The 16,988-nt window shown below is 48.4% G+C and overlaps 1 protein-coding gene across 2 annotated transcripts in view; it reads left to right on the plus strand.

Annotated features, from left to right (window-relative positions):
- pemt (phosphatidylethanolamine N-methyltransferase) overlaps window positions 1-16,549 on the plus strand; it is a 181,721-nt gene extending 165,172 nt beyond the window's left edge. For both annotated transcript variants that reach the window (XM_072559481.1, XM_072559482.1), the window contains 2 exons: window positions 10,367-10,441; window positions 13,451-16,549. In XM_072559481.1, the coding sequence (XP_072415582.1) occupies window positions 10,367-10,441; window positions 13,451-13,505 (130 nt within the window). In that variant the 3' untranslated portion in view covers window positions 13,506-16,549. The remainder of the gene's footprint in view (window positions 1-10,366; window positions 10,442-13,450) is intronic.
- Window positions 16,550-16,988: the final 439 nt, after the last annotated feature.

Genomic DNA, 16,988 nt, shown 5'->3' on the forward strand with positions numbered 1-16,988 from the left:
GTATGTGTGTGTGGGGGGGGTTGTGTGTGTGTGTGTGTGTGTGAGGGGGTGAGTGTGTGTGTGAGGGGGTGAGTGTGTGTGTGTGAGGGGGGGGTGTTTGTGGGGGGGTGAGTGTGTTTGTGGGGGGGTGAGTGTGTGTGTGTGTGGGGGGTTGTGAGTGTGTGTGTGTATGGGGGTGTGTGTGTGTGTGGGGGGGGGTTGAGTGTGTGTGTGAGGGGGGGTGAGTGTGCCTGTGTTGGGGGGGTGAGTGTGTGTGTGGGGGGGGTTGAGTGTGTGTGTGTGGGGGGTTGAGTGTGTGTGTGGGGGGGGGTTGAGTTTGTGTGTGTGGGGGGGGGGGGTTGAGTGTGTGTGGGGGGGAGTTGTGTGTGTGTGTGAGGGGGGGCTGAGTGTGTGTGAGGGGGGTGAGTGTGTGTGTATGGGGGGGGTGAGTGTGTGTGTGTGTGGGGGGTGAGTGTGTGTGGTGGGGGGTGAGTGTGTGTGTGGTGGGGGGTGAGTGTGTGTGTGGGGGGGTTGAGTGTGTGTGTGGGGGGGGGGGGGGGGGGGTTGAGTGTGTGTGTGTGGGGGGGGTTGAGTGTGTGTGTGTGGGGGGTGAGTGTGTGTGGTGGGGGTGAGTGTGTGTGTGGTGGGGGTGAGTGTGTGTGTGGGGGGGTGTGGTGTGTGTGTGGGGGGGGTGAGTGTGTGTGTGGGGGGGTGAGTGTGTGTGTGGGGGGGTGAGTGTGTGTGGGGGGGGGTTGTGTGTGTGTGTGGGGGGTTGTGTGTGTGTGGGGGGGTTGTGTGTGTGGGGGGGGAGTTGTGTGTGTGTGTGAGGGGGTGAGTGTGTGTGTGTGGGGGGGTGAGTGTGTTTGTGGGGGGTGAGTGTGTTTGTGGGGGGGGTGAGTGTGTGTGTATGTGGGGGGGGTTGAGTGTGTGTGTGAGGGGGGTGAGTGTGCCTGTGTTGGGGGTTGAGTGTGTGTGTTGGGGGGGTTGAGTGTGTGTGTGTGGGGGGGGGGTTGAGTGTGTGTGTGTGTGGGGGGTTGACTGTGTGTGTGTGGGGTGGGTGAGTGTGTGTGTGGTGGGGCTTAGTGTGTGTGTGGTGGGGCTGTGTGTCTGTGGTGGGATGAGTGTGTATGTGTGTGGGGGGTGGTGAGTGTTTGTGTGTGGGGGGGGTTGAGTGTGTGAGTGGGGGGGGTTTGAGTGTGCGTGTGGGGGGGGGTTGAGTGTGCGTGTGGGGGTGGTTGAGTGTGCGTGTGGGGGGGGTTATGTGTGTGTGTGTGTGAGGGGGGGTGAGTGTGTGTGCGTGAGGGGGGTGAGTGTGTGTGTGTGGGGGGGGTGAGTGTGTGTGTGAGGGGGGGTGAGTGTGTGTGTGGGGTGGGTGAGTGTGGGGCTGAGTGTGTGTGTGGTGGGGTTGAGTGTGTGTGTGGGGGGGGTTGAGTGTGTGTGGGGGGGTTGAGTGTGCGTGTGGGGGGGTTGAGTGTGCGTGTGGGGGGGTTGTGTGTGTGTGTGAGGGCTGTGGGTGTATGTGTGTGAGAGGGGTGAGTGTGTGTGTGTTGGGGGGGTGAGTTGTGTGTGTGAGGGGGATGAGTGTGTGTGTGTGAGGGGGGGTGAGTGTGTGTGTGTGAGGGGGGGTGAGTGTGTGTGTGTGAGGGGGTTGAGTGTGTGTGTGTGAGGGGGGGGTGAGTGTGTGTGTGTGCGGGGGGGGTGAGTGTGTGTGTGTGGGGGGGGTGAGTGTGTGTGTGTGAGGGGGGGTGAGTGTGTGAGTGAGGGGGGGTGAGTGTGTGAGTGAGGGGGGTTGAGTGTGTGTGTGAGGGGGGGTGAGAGTGTGTGTGAGGGGGGTGAGAGTGTGTGTGTGGGAGTGTGTGTGTGTGTGTGGGGGTGAGTGTGTGTGTGGGGCGGTGAGTGTGTGTGTGGGGGTGTGTGTGTGTGTGTGTGTGTGGGGGGGTGAGTGTGTGTGTGTGGGGGGGTTGAGTATGTGCATGAGGGGGGTGAGTGTGTGTGTGGGGTGGGTGAGTGTGGGGCTGAGTGTGTGTGTGGTGGGGCTGAGTGTGCGTGTGGTGGGGCTGAGTGTGCGTGTGGTGGGGCTGAGTGTGCGTGTGGGGGGGGTTGAGTGTGCGTGTGGGGGGGGGTTGAGTGTGCGTGTGAGAGTGGTGAGTGTGTGTGTGTGTGGGGGGGTGTGAGTGTGTGTGTGGGGGGGTGTGAGTTTGTGTGTGGGGGGGTGAGTGTGTGTGTGGTGGGGGGTGAGTATGTGTGTGTGGGGGGGTGAGTGGTGTGTGTGGTGGGCGGGTGAGTGTGTGTGTGGGGGGGGTTGTGTGTGTGTGGGGGGGGTTGTGTGTGTGTGGGGGGGGTTGTGTGTGTGTGGGGGGGGTTGTGTGTGTGAGGGGGGCTGAGGGTGTGTGTGTGTGAGGGGGTGAGTGTGTTTGTGGGAGGGTGTGTGTGTGTGTATGTGGGGGGGTTGAGTGTGTGTGTGAGGGTGTGTGTGTGTGTGAGGGGGGTGAGTGTGCCTGTGTTGGGGGTTGAGTGTGTGTGTTGGGGGGGGGGGTTGAGTGTGTGTGTGGGGGGGGGTTGAGTGTGTGTGTGAGGGGGGTGAGTGTGTGTGAGGGGGTTGAGTGTGTGTGTTGGGGGGGGGTTGAGTGTGTGTGTGGGGGGGGGGTGTGATGAGTGTGTGTGTGTGGGGGGGGTGATGAGTGTGTGTGTGGGGGGGGTTGAGTGTGTGTGTGTGGGGTGGGTGAGTGTGTGTGTGTGGGGTGGGTGAGTGTGTGTCTGTGGGGGGTGTGTGTGTGTGGTGGGGCTGAGTGTGTGTGTGGTGGGGCTTTGTGTGTGTGGTGGGATGAGTGTGTATGTGTGTGAGTGGGGGGGTTTGAGTGTGCGTGTGGGGGGGGTTGAGTGTGCGTGTGGGGGTGGTTGAGTGTGCGTGTGGGGGGGGTTGTGTGAGGGTGTGTGTGTATGTGTGTGAGAGTGGTGAGTGTGTGTGTGGGGGGGGTGAGTGTGTGTTTGGGGGGGCGTGAGTGTGTGTGTGTTTGGGGGGGCGTGAGTGTGTGTGTGTGTGTGGCGAGTGAGTGTGTGTGTGGGGGGGGGGTGAGTGTGTGTGTGGGGGCGGTGAGTGTGTGGGGGGGGTGAGTGTGTGTATGTGGGGGGGGTTGAGTGTGTGTGTGAGGGGGGTGAGTGTGTGTGAGGGTGTGTGTGTGTGAGGGGGGTGAGTGTGCCTGTGTTGGGGGGTGAGTGTGTGTGTTGGGGGGGGTTGAGTGTGTGTGTGTGGGGGGAGGTTGAGTGTGTGTGTGTGTGGGGGGGGTGAGTGTGTGTGTGTGTGTGGGGGGGGGTGAGTGTGTGTGTGTGTGTGGGGGAGGTGAGTGTGTGTGTGTGGGGGGGGTGAGTGTGTGTGTGTGTGGGGGGGGTGAGTGTGTGTGTGTGTGTGGGGGGGTGAGTGTGTGTGTGTGTGTGGGGGGGTGAGTGTGTGTGTGTGGGGGGGGGTGAGTGTGTGTGTGTGTGGGGGGGGTGAGTGTGTGTGTGTGTGGGGGGGGTGAGTGTGTGTGTGTGGGGGGGGGGGGGGGTGGGTGTGTGTGGGGGGGGGTGGGTGTGTGTGTGGGGGGGTGGGTGTGTGGTGTGGGGGGGTGGGGTGTGGTGGGGTGGGTGTGTGTGGGGGGGGTGGGTGTGTGTGTGTGGGGGGGGTGGGTGTGTGTGTGGGGGTGGGTGTGGTGGGGTGTGTGTGTGTGTGTGGGGGGGGGGTGAGTGTGTGTGTGTGTGGGGGGGGTGAGTGTGTGTGGGGGGGGGGGGGGGTGAGTGTGTGTGGGGGGGGGGTGAGTGTGTGTGTGGGGGGTGAGTGTGTGTGTGGGGGGGGTGTGTGTGGGTGGTGTGGGGGGTGAGTGTGTGTGTGTGTGGGGGGGGTGGTGTGTGTGTGTGGGGGGGGTGTGTGTGTGTGTGTGTGTGGGGGGGGGGTTGTGTGTGTGTGGGGGGGGGGTTGTGTGTGTGTGGGGGGGGTTGTGTGTGTGGGGTGGGTTGTGTGGTGTGTGTGGGGAGTTGTGTGTGTGAGGGGGGCTGAGGGTGTGTGTGTGTGAGGGGGTGAGTGTGTTTGTGGGAGGGTATGTGGGGGGGTTGAGTGTGTGGTGTGAGGGTGTGTGTGTGTGTGAGGGGGGTGAGTGTGCCTGTGTTGGGGGTTGAGTGTGTGTGTGGGGGGGGGTTGAGTGTGTGTGTGAGGGGGGTGAGTGTGTGTGAGGGTGTGTGTGTGTGTGAGGGGGTTGAGTGTGTGTGTTGGGGGGGGGTTGAGTGTGTGTGTGGGGGGGGGTGATGAGTGTGTGTGTGGGGGGGGTTGAGTGTGTGTGTGTGGGGTGGGTGAGTGTGTGTGTGTGGGGTGGGTGAGTGTGTGTGTGTGGGGTGGGTGAGTGTGTGTCTGTGGGGGGGGTGTGTGTGTGGTGGGGCTGAGTGTGTGTGTGGTGGGGCTTTGTGTGTGTGGTGGAATGAGTGTGTATGTGTGTGGGGGGTGGTGAGTGTGTGAGTGGGGGGGTTGAGTGTGCGTGTGGGGGGGGGTTGAGTGTGGCGTGTGGGGGGTGGTTGAGTGTGCGTGTGGGGAGGGTTGTGTGAGGGTGTGTGTGTATGTGTGTGAGAGTGGTGAGTGTGTGTGTGGGGGGGGTGAGTGTGTGTTTGGGGGGGCGTGAGTGTGTGTGTGTTTGGGGGGGCGTGAGTGTGTGTGTGTGTGTGGCGGGGTGAGTGTGTGTGTGGGGGGGTGAGTGTGTGTGTGGGGGGGGTGAGTGTGTGGGGGGGGTGAGTGTGTGGGAAGGGGTGAGTGTGTGTATGTGGGGGGTGTTGAGTGTGTGTGTGAGGGGGGGTGAGTGTGTGTGAGGGTGTGTGTGTGTGAGGGGGGTGAGTGTGCCTGTGTGGGGGGGTTGAGTGTGTGTGTGTGGGGGGAGGTTGAGTGTGTGTGTGTGTGAGCGGGGTGAGTGTGTGTGGGGGGCGGTGAATGTGTGTGTGGGGGGGGTGAGTGTGTGTGTGTGTGGGGGGGGTGAGTGTGTGTGTGTGTGGGGGGGGGGTGAGTGTGTGTGTGTGTGTGTGTGTGGGGAAGGTGAGTGTGTGTGTGTGTGGGGGGGTTGAGTGTGTGTGGGGGGGGTGAGTGTGTGTGTGTGTGTGTGGGGGGGGTGAGTGTGTGTGTGTGTGTGGGGGGGGTGAGTGTGTGTGTGTGGGGGGGGTGAGTGTGTGTGTGTGTGGGGGGGGTGAGTGTGTGTGTGTGTGGGGGGGGGGTGAGTGTGTGTGTGTGTGTGGGGGGGGTGAGTGTGTGTGTGGGGGGGGTGAGTGTGTGTGTGGGGGGGGGTGAGTGTGTGTGTGGGGGGGGTGAGTGTGTGTGTGGGGGGGGTGAGTGTGTGTGGGGGGGGGGCGTGTGTGTGGGGGGGGGCGTGTGTGTGGGGGGGCGCGTGTGTGTGGGGGGGGGCGTGTGTGTGGGGGGGGCGTGTGTGTGGGGGGGGGGCGTGTGTGTGTGTGGGGGGGGGCGTGTGTGTGTGGGGGGCCGCGTGTGTGTGGTGGGGGCGAGTGTGTGTGGGGGGGGATATAGTGTTTGGGGCGGAGTGTGCGGGGAGGGTTGAGAATGTATGTGTGTGGAGGGGTAAAGTGTGTGGGTCTGGGGGGAGTGTGTGTGTGTTGGGGGGAGAGTGTGTGTGTGTTGGGGGGGAGAGTGTGTGTGTGTTGGGGGGAGAGTGTGTGTGTGTGTTGGGGGGGAGAGTGTGTGTGTGTTGGGGGGGGAGTGTGTGTTTGGGGGGGGTGGAGTGTGTGTATGTGGTGGGAGTGTGTGTGTATATATATGCAGGGGGGAGTGTGTGTGTGTGTCTGTGGGAGGGGAGAGTGTGTAGGCTCAGTGAGTTCTAAATTAGGGGACATATTTTTAAGGTGATACCAGAAAGTGTTAAAAAGGATATGAGGGGCAAATGTTTACACTGACTGGCTTGTGCATGGAATGAACTGCCAGAGGAAGTGGTGGTTGTAGGTACAGTTAGAACATTTAAAAGACATTTGAATAAGTACACAAAAGGAAAGGTTTGGAGGGATATGGTCCAAGTGACAGCAAGTGGGACTAGCTTAGTTTGGTAACATGGTTGACATGGATTTGTTGGACCAATGTGTCTATTTCCATGCTGTATGATTTTATGCTATTGCTGGAATGTTGTCAGAGCCCATAACCTTGCAGTGTTCAGAACCATCAGCCTTCTCTTAATATCATGTAGAGTCATTCAAATTGACTGAAAACAGCGCCAGAGATCCAGGTTTGATCCCTGCCTCGGGTGACTGTCTGTTTGGAGTCTGAACATTCTCCCTGTGTCTGCGTGGGTTTCCTCCCACGATCCGAAGATGTGCAGGGCAGGTGAATTGGCCATGCTAAATTGCCTGTAGTGTTAGGTGCATTAGTCAGGAGTAAATATAGGGAATAGGTCTGGGTGGGTTATCCTTCAGAGAGTCGGTATGGATTTGTTGGACCGAAGGGCCTTTTTCCCAAACTGTAGGGAATCTAATCTGATCTAAACTGGCGTGTGTGATGCTGGGGTCCTCAGGAGGAGGTGAGATTGATCATTCACTCAGCGCTTCTGGCTGAAGATGAATGCAAATACTTTAGACACGTCTTTTACACTAATGTGCTGGCTTCCCTCATCATTGAGGATCAGGATCTTTGTGGAGCTTTGTCCTCCAGTGAGTTGTCTTACTGTCCATTGTCATTCACAACTGATGTGGCAGGACTAAGGAGTTCAGACCTATTCTGTTTTTTGTAGAATTGATTAGCTCTGTCAATCACTTCTGGTTATGCTATTTGGCATGCAAGTAACCCTCTGTTGTGACTTCACCAGATTGACAACTAATTTTTAGATATGCCTGTTGCTCCTCCTAGCATGCCTTCCTGCATTCTTCTGTGAACATGTGTTCACAACTGGCTTAATTGTAATAGGTGTACTACTGAGTCATGAGGTTACAGACTGTTTGAATACAATTCCACCTCTGCCACTGTGCTTCCTGGATACCCAGTTTTGAGTTGTTAGGTCATTTCCGCCACCTCCAAACAGACCCTACCACCAGGGATATATTTCCCTCCCCACCCCACCCCACCCCACCCCACCCCTTTCCACCTTCCGCAAAGACCGTTCCCTCCGTGACTACCTGGTCAGGTCCACGCCCCCCTACAACCCACCCTCCCATCCTGGCACTTTCCCCTGCCACCGCAGGAACTGTAAAACCTGCGCCCACACCACCTCCCACACCTCTATCCAAGGCCCTAAAGGAGCCTTCCACATCCATCAAAGTTTTACTTGCACATCCACTAATATCATTTATTTTATCCGTTGCTCCCGATGCAGTATCCTCTACATTGGGGAGACTGGGCGCCTCCTAGCAGAGCGCTTTAGGGAACATCTCCGGGACACCCGCACCAATCAACCACACTGCCCTGTGGCCCAACATTTCAACTCCCCCTCCCACTCTGCTGAGGACATGGAGGTCCTGGGCCTCCTTCACCGCCGCTCCCTCACCACCAGACGCCTGGAGGAAGAACGCCTCATCTTCTGCCTCGGAACACTTCAACGCCAGGGCATCAATGTGGACTTCAACAGTTTCCTCATTTCCCCTTCCCCCACCTCACCCTAGTTCTAAACTTCCAGCTCAGCACTGTCCCCATGACTTGTCTGGACTTGTCTTACCTGCCTATTTCCTTTTCCAGCCAATCCACTCCACCCTCTCCTCCTTGACCTATCACCTTCATCCCCTCCCCCACTCACCCATTGTACTCTATGCTACTCTCTCCCCACCCCCACTCTCCTCTAGCTTATCTCTCCACGCTTCAGGCTCACTGCCTTTATTCCTGATGAAGGGCTTTTGCCCGAAACGTCGATTTCGAAGCTCCTTGGATGCTGCCTGAACTGCTGTGCTCTTCCAGCACCACTAATCCAGAATCTGGTTTCCAGCATCTGCAGTCATTGTTTTTACCTGTTCAAAAACTATCTCATTTAGCACTGTGTGATGCTACACAACATGGTGAAGGGTATCTTCAGTGTGAGGATTTCTTCATCTCCCCAAGGACCATGTGATGGGCAGTCCTACCAATATTGTACTTGTCAGTATTGATTTGTTTTAATTCATTCATACGGGTTGCCATTAGACCATATGTATCAAATTCAAATTCCACCATTGCCCATGGTGGGATTCAAGCCCATGTCCCCAAAACGTCAGCCTGAGGTTCTGGATTGCTAGTTCAGTGACATTATCAATATGCCACCGCTTTCTTATCTGGAACCGGTAGATTGGTGAGACCAAAGGACCATTCAATCAGAGCATGGCTGATCTAATAATCTTCAACATACTTTCCTGCCTTCTCTCCAGGAAACCAGGATGAGGTCAATTAGGTTTTATTTCTTGTTGGTTCCCTCAACTACCACTGACCCAGTCGAAAGGCTATGTCCTTTAGGATTGACCAGCTCAGGCATTAGTGGTGCTACTGAGGCATCCGTGGTGTTGGACTTTGAAGCCCCTCACTCAGACCACATCCCTGTGCCTTTGCACTACTTTGCTGCCACTTTCTGTTCGGTCTATCCTATCCGTGGGATGGAAGGTGATGGTGGTGTCTTTAAGGTACAGTTCTGTGAGTATGACTCTGTTGCTTGAATAATCTGTGGACAACTTTACTAATTTTAGGTCAGCCCTCAGACATTAGAAAGGAATACTTTTCCAGGTTAACAGAGTTGGTTATGTCTTTGTCATTTCCAGTGCCAGTTTGATTTCTTACTGAACTTTCTCTATTAGCTTAGTACTACTGAGTAGTTTGCTTCACCATTTAAGAGTCAGCCACCTTGTTGTGGATCTGGAGTCACATCTAGGCCAGATCACGTAAGGATGGCAGACTTCCTTCCGCAAGTATTTTGATAACAGTAAAGTACAATAATAGACAGCAGTTTCATGGTCGCCATTGCTGAGACTAATTTATAATTCCAGATTTATCAATTGCCTGGGTGGCAATTTATCTATGGCCCCTGAGCATTAACTTGGGCTTCTGGATTTCCAAAGCAGTGACAGCACCACTACACTGCTGTCTTCTGCAAGTAAATAATGTTTCACTTAGAAACATTCCAATGGAGCTACGTGCTTTATGTGCCAGCAAGGGTTTATGGATCTCCAATGCCAAGATTTCTATTTCTGAACCGCTCTGCCAGTGTGTCTGCTAATTTCTGATGATTCTTTTAGATGTATGTTTATCCAATAAATAGGTTTGACATTCTAAACTATTTATAACAGTACCCTGTATGAGTCATTTATTTGAGGTCCTCACATTGATAGTGAGTCCCCGCCAGCCTTACTCCTCTGGGTTTTACCTTATAGTAATTGTCTTTGACAAGTAGAACCTTAATATTTCTCATAAACTAAATAGTTTATAACTGCTTTGTTCTGGAAACTAGTAACATAGCATAAGTTCCTCTGTTTTTCCAGCACATTACCAGCCAAAGGACCTCATTGTGCACTCCTTTTGAAGTCAAGCTGTTTTTTTTTTCTATTTTACTTCTTTATAATTCTTGTTCTAAGAGGCATTAGAGTTTAGTTTTAGCTCCAATCATTTTAAATAGATTCTTCTTTCTAATTTTAGGGCAAGTAATTGAATCGGTGTTTTGATCCTTGTGAAATGAGCTGCCACTTTTATTGGCCTATACTGAGAGCTGTTTTGAATTATTAACTGCTTTTATAGCTGTTGGGCAGTGTTTGTTGATTTTACAGTTGGTGATGTACAATTACTCACTTAGTTAGGACCACCTGGGATGTCTTCTGTCTGCCTGCCTGCAGTTGTCAGATGGACGATCGAATGATGTGGTTTGTGGAAAGAAGTGAGTGAGGCCTTGTAACAAGGGAGATTGGAGATTAATGTGAAAGATGAAGGTGAAGTAAGCAGAATACACCATCCAATATACAATGTTTGACTTCAAGTGCAACAACCTAATGTATCAGTTGAAAAAAAGATGGAATGCTCTGCGTTAGGAATAAAAACAGCACATACTGGAAAGACTCAGTAGGTCTGGAAGTGTTCATCAATGAGGAAAGAAAGTTCATGCAATGGGTCTGTGACTTTCCATCAAGACATCAGGTCACAGACCTGAAATCTAACTCTGTTTCTGATTCCACAAGGGCTGCCTGACTTAGAGTATTTATCTGTTTATTTCAGATTTCTCATGGGGAAACTAGGGATAGGCAATAAATGCTGGCCAGTCAATGAGACCCGCATCCCACAAATTAATTTTTTAAAAATTCCAGCATCTGCAGTATTTTACTAATGTATTGCCTTTGTTTTAAAAAGAAATGTTTTCATCAATTTCAGAGTAATCTGACAATAATAGTCTTCATTGTTTTGTCTCTTTTCTTTCCTCCTTCCACTGGTGTAAATCAACAGGAATGCTAGTCCGACAGGACTGGTCCTCACTGCTTGGGTAGCAGCTGTGTACAAGGTTGCAATTCTGGTTGAAAGGTAGGTCTCATACTTTCTACTTTGGATTAATAGCCATAGTTGTGTCTTCCTGGTATGTATGTTGCACGTGTTTTTATTTCAGTGTACATTTGAATAAAGTATTGCCAAATATGTGAATTAATTCATGCATAAAGTATATTTTCGGCAGTCCAAGTATCCATGCCAATCTGTAGCATTACGTTCATCTTCATTTGTTTACATTCTCAAAAAGGAGTTTACACTTTTACTTCATACCAATGTTGCTGTTGTTCATTTTTGTGCCAGTTTCCTTCCTGAGGTGATTTTAATGATTTAAAGAAAATTCAGTCCATGTGATATAAATATACCCAAAATTATTTGGAAGGAACTTCCAGGATTTTGACCCAACAATGTTGAAGGAACACTGATACTGTATATTTCCAAGTTAGGATGGTGTCTGGCTTGGAGTGGAAGTTTCAGTGGTGACGTACCCATGTATCTGCTGCTCTTATTCTACTAGATGGTAGCAATCATGAGTTCAGAACGTGCTGTCTAAGGAGCCTTGGAGGAATTTCTGCAGTGTGGCTTGTAGATGGTGCTCCCTGCTGCTATTGAGCATCGGTGGTGGAGGGAGTGGATGTTTAAGGTGATGAATAGGATGTAGATCATGTGACTATTTTGTTCTGGATCATACTTTGGAGCTGCACCTATCCAGGCAAGGTTATTCCATCTCACATAGTTATGCTTACAGATGATGAACAGGCTTCAGGGAGACAGGAGGTGAGTTAGTCGTTGTAGTAAAAACAGAAAATGCTAGAGAAATTCATCAAGTCTGGTAGCGCCTGGAGAGAAAACAGTTTACATATTGAGTCTCGTGAGCCTTCTTCAGAACGGGAAATGCTGATACTGACAGAGATGTTGCTACTTCAAGATTCAGTGATAAATTCATTGACTGTATCAGAGAGATGTGGCTAGATTCTCTCTTGTCAGAGATAGTGATTTCTGGTACTTTTGAAGCTTGCATGTTACTTTCCATTTATCAGTGTAAACCCGAATTGTCTAGGTTGAGCTATGTATGACCACAAACTACTTTACTTTACTTTGGTATCTACCATTATTCAGTATGAGGAAACAGAGCTGAATACTTTACAATCATCACAGAACATCCGTACCTCTGACCAAATTATGGCGGGAAGGCCATTGATGAAGCACCTGAAGATGGCTAGGCCTGGGACGCTACCCTGAGGAACTGTCAAAGCTGAGATGACTGACCTCCAACAACTGATTAAGTGTGGGCTGGATCTGCGCTTTTCACATCAGTCTTGCAGCCATGCAAAAGCAGGGGGATCTCCACTTTAAAAACATGAACATCTGGAGGCATTTTAATATTCTAATGAAGGGTGTTGGAGCAGCAATGGTGAAAAGGAGGTTTTGTTTGGCCATAGTTTGCTCCTTCTCTCTTTTGCTTTAACTGCTGCAATTCCATAACCAGACAGGAGAGGTTAGATTGAAGCCTGTCTTTTCAATGAATCTAGTCCATTCTGCTACTGTTGACAGGAGTGTTGTGACTTGAGTCAAGTCTTCAACTCTGGCAGAACATATTCCAGCACGTTTCATCATGTGTGCTCCTGCCACCAATTCCCTTGTCCAGTTAAAACAATATTCGTTCACATCTCCACTGTTCTTATAATTAATGATCAAGAATGTTAAAATGGTAAGTTAAAAGAATTCATATCATTCTTTCAATGCCACGTCAGATTTTTCTCCTTGTTTGTCAACAACAGTGTCCAGGGAACTGATCCTTAAACCTAGAGTTTCTCTGTCAATCCTAAAGGGCTAGCAACACTCTTTTATTGTGAAAATGCTTTCACTTTGGTTTCAAAGTCAGGCTCTGTATGAAAAGCTGAATTTTTGCATTGGGAACATTTTTGGTTGATGTCCCTTTGAATTGTCACTCTGCGTTTTGATTTTTGACCTACGTACTGTACTTCTTTAGAATTAAAAAGAAAATCCATCCAACTTCCCCAGTGGATCACTCATTTCTCAAGTCTGACTGAGCTGTACACAGCAAAGAGGTTTCACTGAGGTGAAATTAGCTGAAATGAAAAAGCAGCAGCATCATCCTGTGTTAAGGCAGGGGGTAGGATTTGGCCAGGGTGCCTACTACCAGCAATTCCTGGTAGAAATATTTGTCTATGGATGTCTACCAAGGACAGGATCAGGTTGAACCTCCAATGGCGAAAAGCCTGCCAGCATTCATAAGTTAATCGTAAAATCTCTACAGTGTTTAAGCAGGTCATTTAGCCCATCAAGTCCTCACAAAGAGCATCCCACCCAGAATACCCCCTCCCCATCCCTGTAATCCTGCATTTTCCATGGCTAATCCACCTAGCCTGTACATCCCTGGACACTGGACAATTTAGCGTGGCCAATTCACTTAACCTACATATCTTTGGGCTGTGGGAGGAAACCGGAACAAAGTTGAAATTGATCCTGGGTCCCTGGCGTGGTGAGGCAGCAGTGCTAACCACTGAGCCATTGTGCTGCTCTGACATGAGCCACTCATAAATAACAGCTGTTTGATCATGTTACAAAATGGCAACTCTCACTCAGGAAACTATAGTTCAGCAATTAGTCAATGCTTTCAAGAGAAATAAGGAAAGAGAATTGGTAAAATGTTGCTCAGCAATGTAAAATATGAAATTATACATCAGTTTGTTTTACATTTTTGAATAATTTTGTTGGCTGCTGTAACATGGCATAATGGGAATTAATGTGACCAATATAAAATTCAAGAAGGTACTTTGAGAAAAATATTAAGCATCTTATTATTTAAACCAACACAGTCCGTTACTGAAACATTATAGTTTTATCTTTTCACTATTTTAGGGAATCCCATTTTTCCCTCTTAGCACTATTTCCATTTAGTAAGGATCAACAGTTTCATACAAACATTTGACCTGAGTATGAGAATACAGCTACACAAACAGCATGTTCAGTTTCAGCTGCACTTTAATCTAACAGTCTTGTCTCTTTTCTTGTAAATGTCAGCCCATTCACAGATGAAGTATATCGTCAAAAAGAAAAGGTTATGAAAGAGAACTAAATGGATGGGACATCTTGACAAGATCTAATTGGATTCACTTGGATCCCTCATTTTATTCAGTTTGGAGCTACACTGATTTATGAAAGGTTTTCTAATGTTTAATAACTTTTATTTAGCTATACTCTACTAATGAAGGTCCAATCAAATATAGCTCATTAAAGTTCTGTTGCCAACATTGAAGGGTGATACTCAGCAATTTTTTAAATGATAACAAGAATGCTAAAATATTTTATTCAATTCAAAGAAATAATGATCTTATTCGTATTGCCAATGGATTAGTGTCGAATTGTTTGGTATTACCTCATTGTAAATGTACATATAAATGGCACTGCCCATTATCAATCTGCCAAGACCTGGAAAGGTTGTTAAACATAAAAATACCAAATTATGTCATTTCATTCATTAAATTAGTACTGTCAAAGTAGATCATCCAATCTTGCTATGTCAGTGATAAATTTGCACAAGCATTTCTTGCTGCTATGCTAATGATCTTGTTAATTCCTTTGAGTGTAGTGTTACCTTCACACTTGACAACACAATGGTAATACAGTAAGAATGATTTTTAACAGTATGTTTCTCTTTGACAGCTGACAAGATTAGAATCATTCATAGAAATTGGATTTGTCATTTCTATTAATCTGCCCAACAGACTTGCAGCAGAACTGTGCAAATTGTTACAAATCCTTGCCGGGCACTGTATAAAAGACTAGATGACCTACTGAATACTGTTATTTTTATTTTAGAACACAGTACCAATCAAAAATATTGCGCTTCCAATCATTTTATTTTGTGAACTCTTGCCTGTTATTGACTATTATGCAAACCTGCTGGATCCAGAAATGTTACAGTTTTGCAAAGATGTACTTTGACAGAGCGTAATTTTAACAATAATATCTCAAATGTGGATCAAAATGTATTCTATATTAATGGATAAGAAAAATATGTATTTTTAAATACAATAGAATCTGTTCCCAGTGTCTTTGACTGACCCATCATCGTGAAAATCGTTTTGTAGCCGTGTGGACTGGAGAGTTCCAAATTCAGTTCCTGGCTTCTACTGATTTAGTTGATACTAGTTGGATTATACTTGGTACCAGGGTCTCTCAGCAAAGGTGGGTAAAATCACCTCAGGCTGTCGTTCCTGGTCATTATCAGTGATCCTCTGATGGAATGGGTACAATTACTGTTTTGAGAGAGAGCCAGATTTAATGGCTTTTGAAGTCAAATTGTCTGCTTAAATAGAATGTTTTGGCTTACAAGTGAAGAATATCTATTTGAACAAAGTTAAAAATCTCACAACACCAGGTTATAGTCCAACAGGTTTAATTGGAAGCACACTAGCTTTTGGAGTGACGCTCCTTCATCAGGTGATAGTCCATATTTGAACAAAGTATTTGTAAGGGTCTTTACAAAATGGGTAGAGGGAAGAACATTTAAACAAAAAGGCTGAGAAAAGAATACATTTCTGCTGTGTAATGTTGTAAAACAGCTTTGGTGTACATGCTTACAATCTTGCTGTTATTGGTGAAAAACGGAAATCCTTTCCAGTACTATTGCGTAAGATTTAAATGGTGGTCTGATGGAGAGCAGATTGTTTAACTCGCGTTGTACCCCTACTGCTCTAATTGATAGCTGAAGTGGGCAGTGTCCTTTAAAAGTATAGGCTGAGCCCCAGCTACGTGATCAGAGTCTAGGGTTTATTTTTACCAAAGGGCTGAGCAAAGAGTATTTCTCCACAAAACCAAACTTTTCAGAAGGCAGATCCAGTGCCAAACGTGACCTTGGTGAGTCTACATTTTTAATGTTTTCCAAGTTTGGCAGTGATTCAGCTGAATCAGAATTGGTCTTCCAAGCTGCACAGGGAAACTTGGCTTTTCCTACCTGAGGTTGACCCCACTACCCCTCACAATCTCCTCACTAAATCTGCTGATGCCCTTGCCAGTGCTCCAATTTCCTCATAGTGACATTTGAGCTGCCTGATTTTAGCAGGGACCTCTAAGCAAAGTAAGGTAATCAGATCTTGAAACTAGATTATAGCCAAAATGCCCAAAGGTATGAAGAAGATTTCTGTTTTTCAGAATAAGTATGAGATATTCTCAGCATATTAGTAATCATATGCCCCTTGCGTCATATCAGTTCATCATCACAGCACAAAGTTTTAAAATGATTTCCATCTTCCAAAATCATTTCTTGCTTTCTGGCCATGCAACAGGCTGCTGGAATGACGTGGGAAAGAAGTCTAACTTCTATGCCCTACTCTTTAAAAATTGTGGAGGTCAGTGTGACCAGTCCAAAACGCCATTGTTTTTTTGCATCAGTGTCTGATATATAATTGCAGCTGATTACAAGTTTTACCATTTTGAGTTTGTTTTATATCTTTCCATTTATAGCCTTTTAAATTGAATAGTTATTTTTTTGTTTAGAAAGGATAAGGATAATTTGTCCTAGAATAATTGTCCTACATTTTATGTGGAACATTTATTTCACATGGTGAGTCCAACCCCTCCTCTGTCACTCTTCAGTGTCGTACAGGACAGCAATGCTACATAACAGTAGATACTGCCACTCCAACTATCTATCATTTGCAAACATAAATCAAACCAAAGGGAAAATGTGAAAACCAAAAAAACTGCAAATGCTGGAAATCAGAAACAAAAACAGAAATTGCTAGAAAAGCTGAGCAGGTCTGACAGCATCTGTGGAGAAAACTCGGAGTTAACATTTTGGGGCAAGTGACCCTTCCTCAGAACAAAGAACAAATGTTCTATCTCCTGTAAATTTTCGGTTATTGCTACCACATTAGAAAAATATATTGGAGAGAACTTGCTGTAATTTGGTTAATTGGAAATCTTCTCCTCCGTTCATGTGATCTGTTTGAGGAGGAAACCTGAAGGAAACCACACTTGGCCCTGAGTGACCACCAATTGAACTCTGAAAGCAAAGAAATAATTACAGACTACTAACTATGTTACAAAAGCAGATTTTCTGTACAATTATGAATTTGAAATTGATGTATAGTAAAACCTATCCTGCTGTGTTCTTTACTCTCATGTTTGTGGTTTGTTGCCTCACACAACAGTGATAATTGTTCGGTTATTATTCAGATGATTTGTGCAATTAAGTATTGCGGCCTGGGCTTCAGCTGGGAGAGTAATCATAGCAGCAGAATAAAATGGTGTTACTCATGGGGACCATGAGGAAGTGCAAACACAGCTGACTGAGCAGGCATTGCTAAGCAAGCTGAAAACTCCTTGAGACAGTCGAGCCATCCCCTGCCAACTAACCCCACTGTTTCCACCATCCACCCCTGCTGCTAACCCAACACCACTGGAGCTGACATCCTTCTCGAAGTTTGGCACTCTGTCCTGAGCCCAACATCCCCAATGCCTGCCCCACTCCCAAAACCCACCTACTCTTAACTGGCCCCAGTCTAACAAACCCCCAATTCACCCCTGTTCAATCCTTGAGCATTCATCCACTTGC

Source organism: Chiloscyllium punctatum, chromosome 40 (assembly GCF_047496795.1).
Source record: "Chiloscyllium punctatum isolate Juve2018m chromosome 40, sChiPun1.3, whole genome shotgun sequence".
NCBI lineage: Eukaryota > Metazoa > Chordata > Chondrichthyes > Orectolobiformes > Hemiscylliidae > Chiloscyllium > Chiloscyllium punctatum.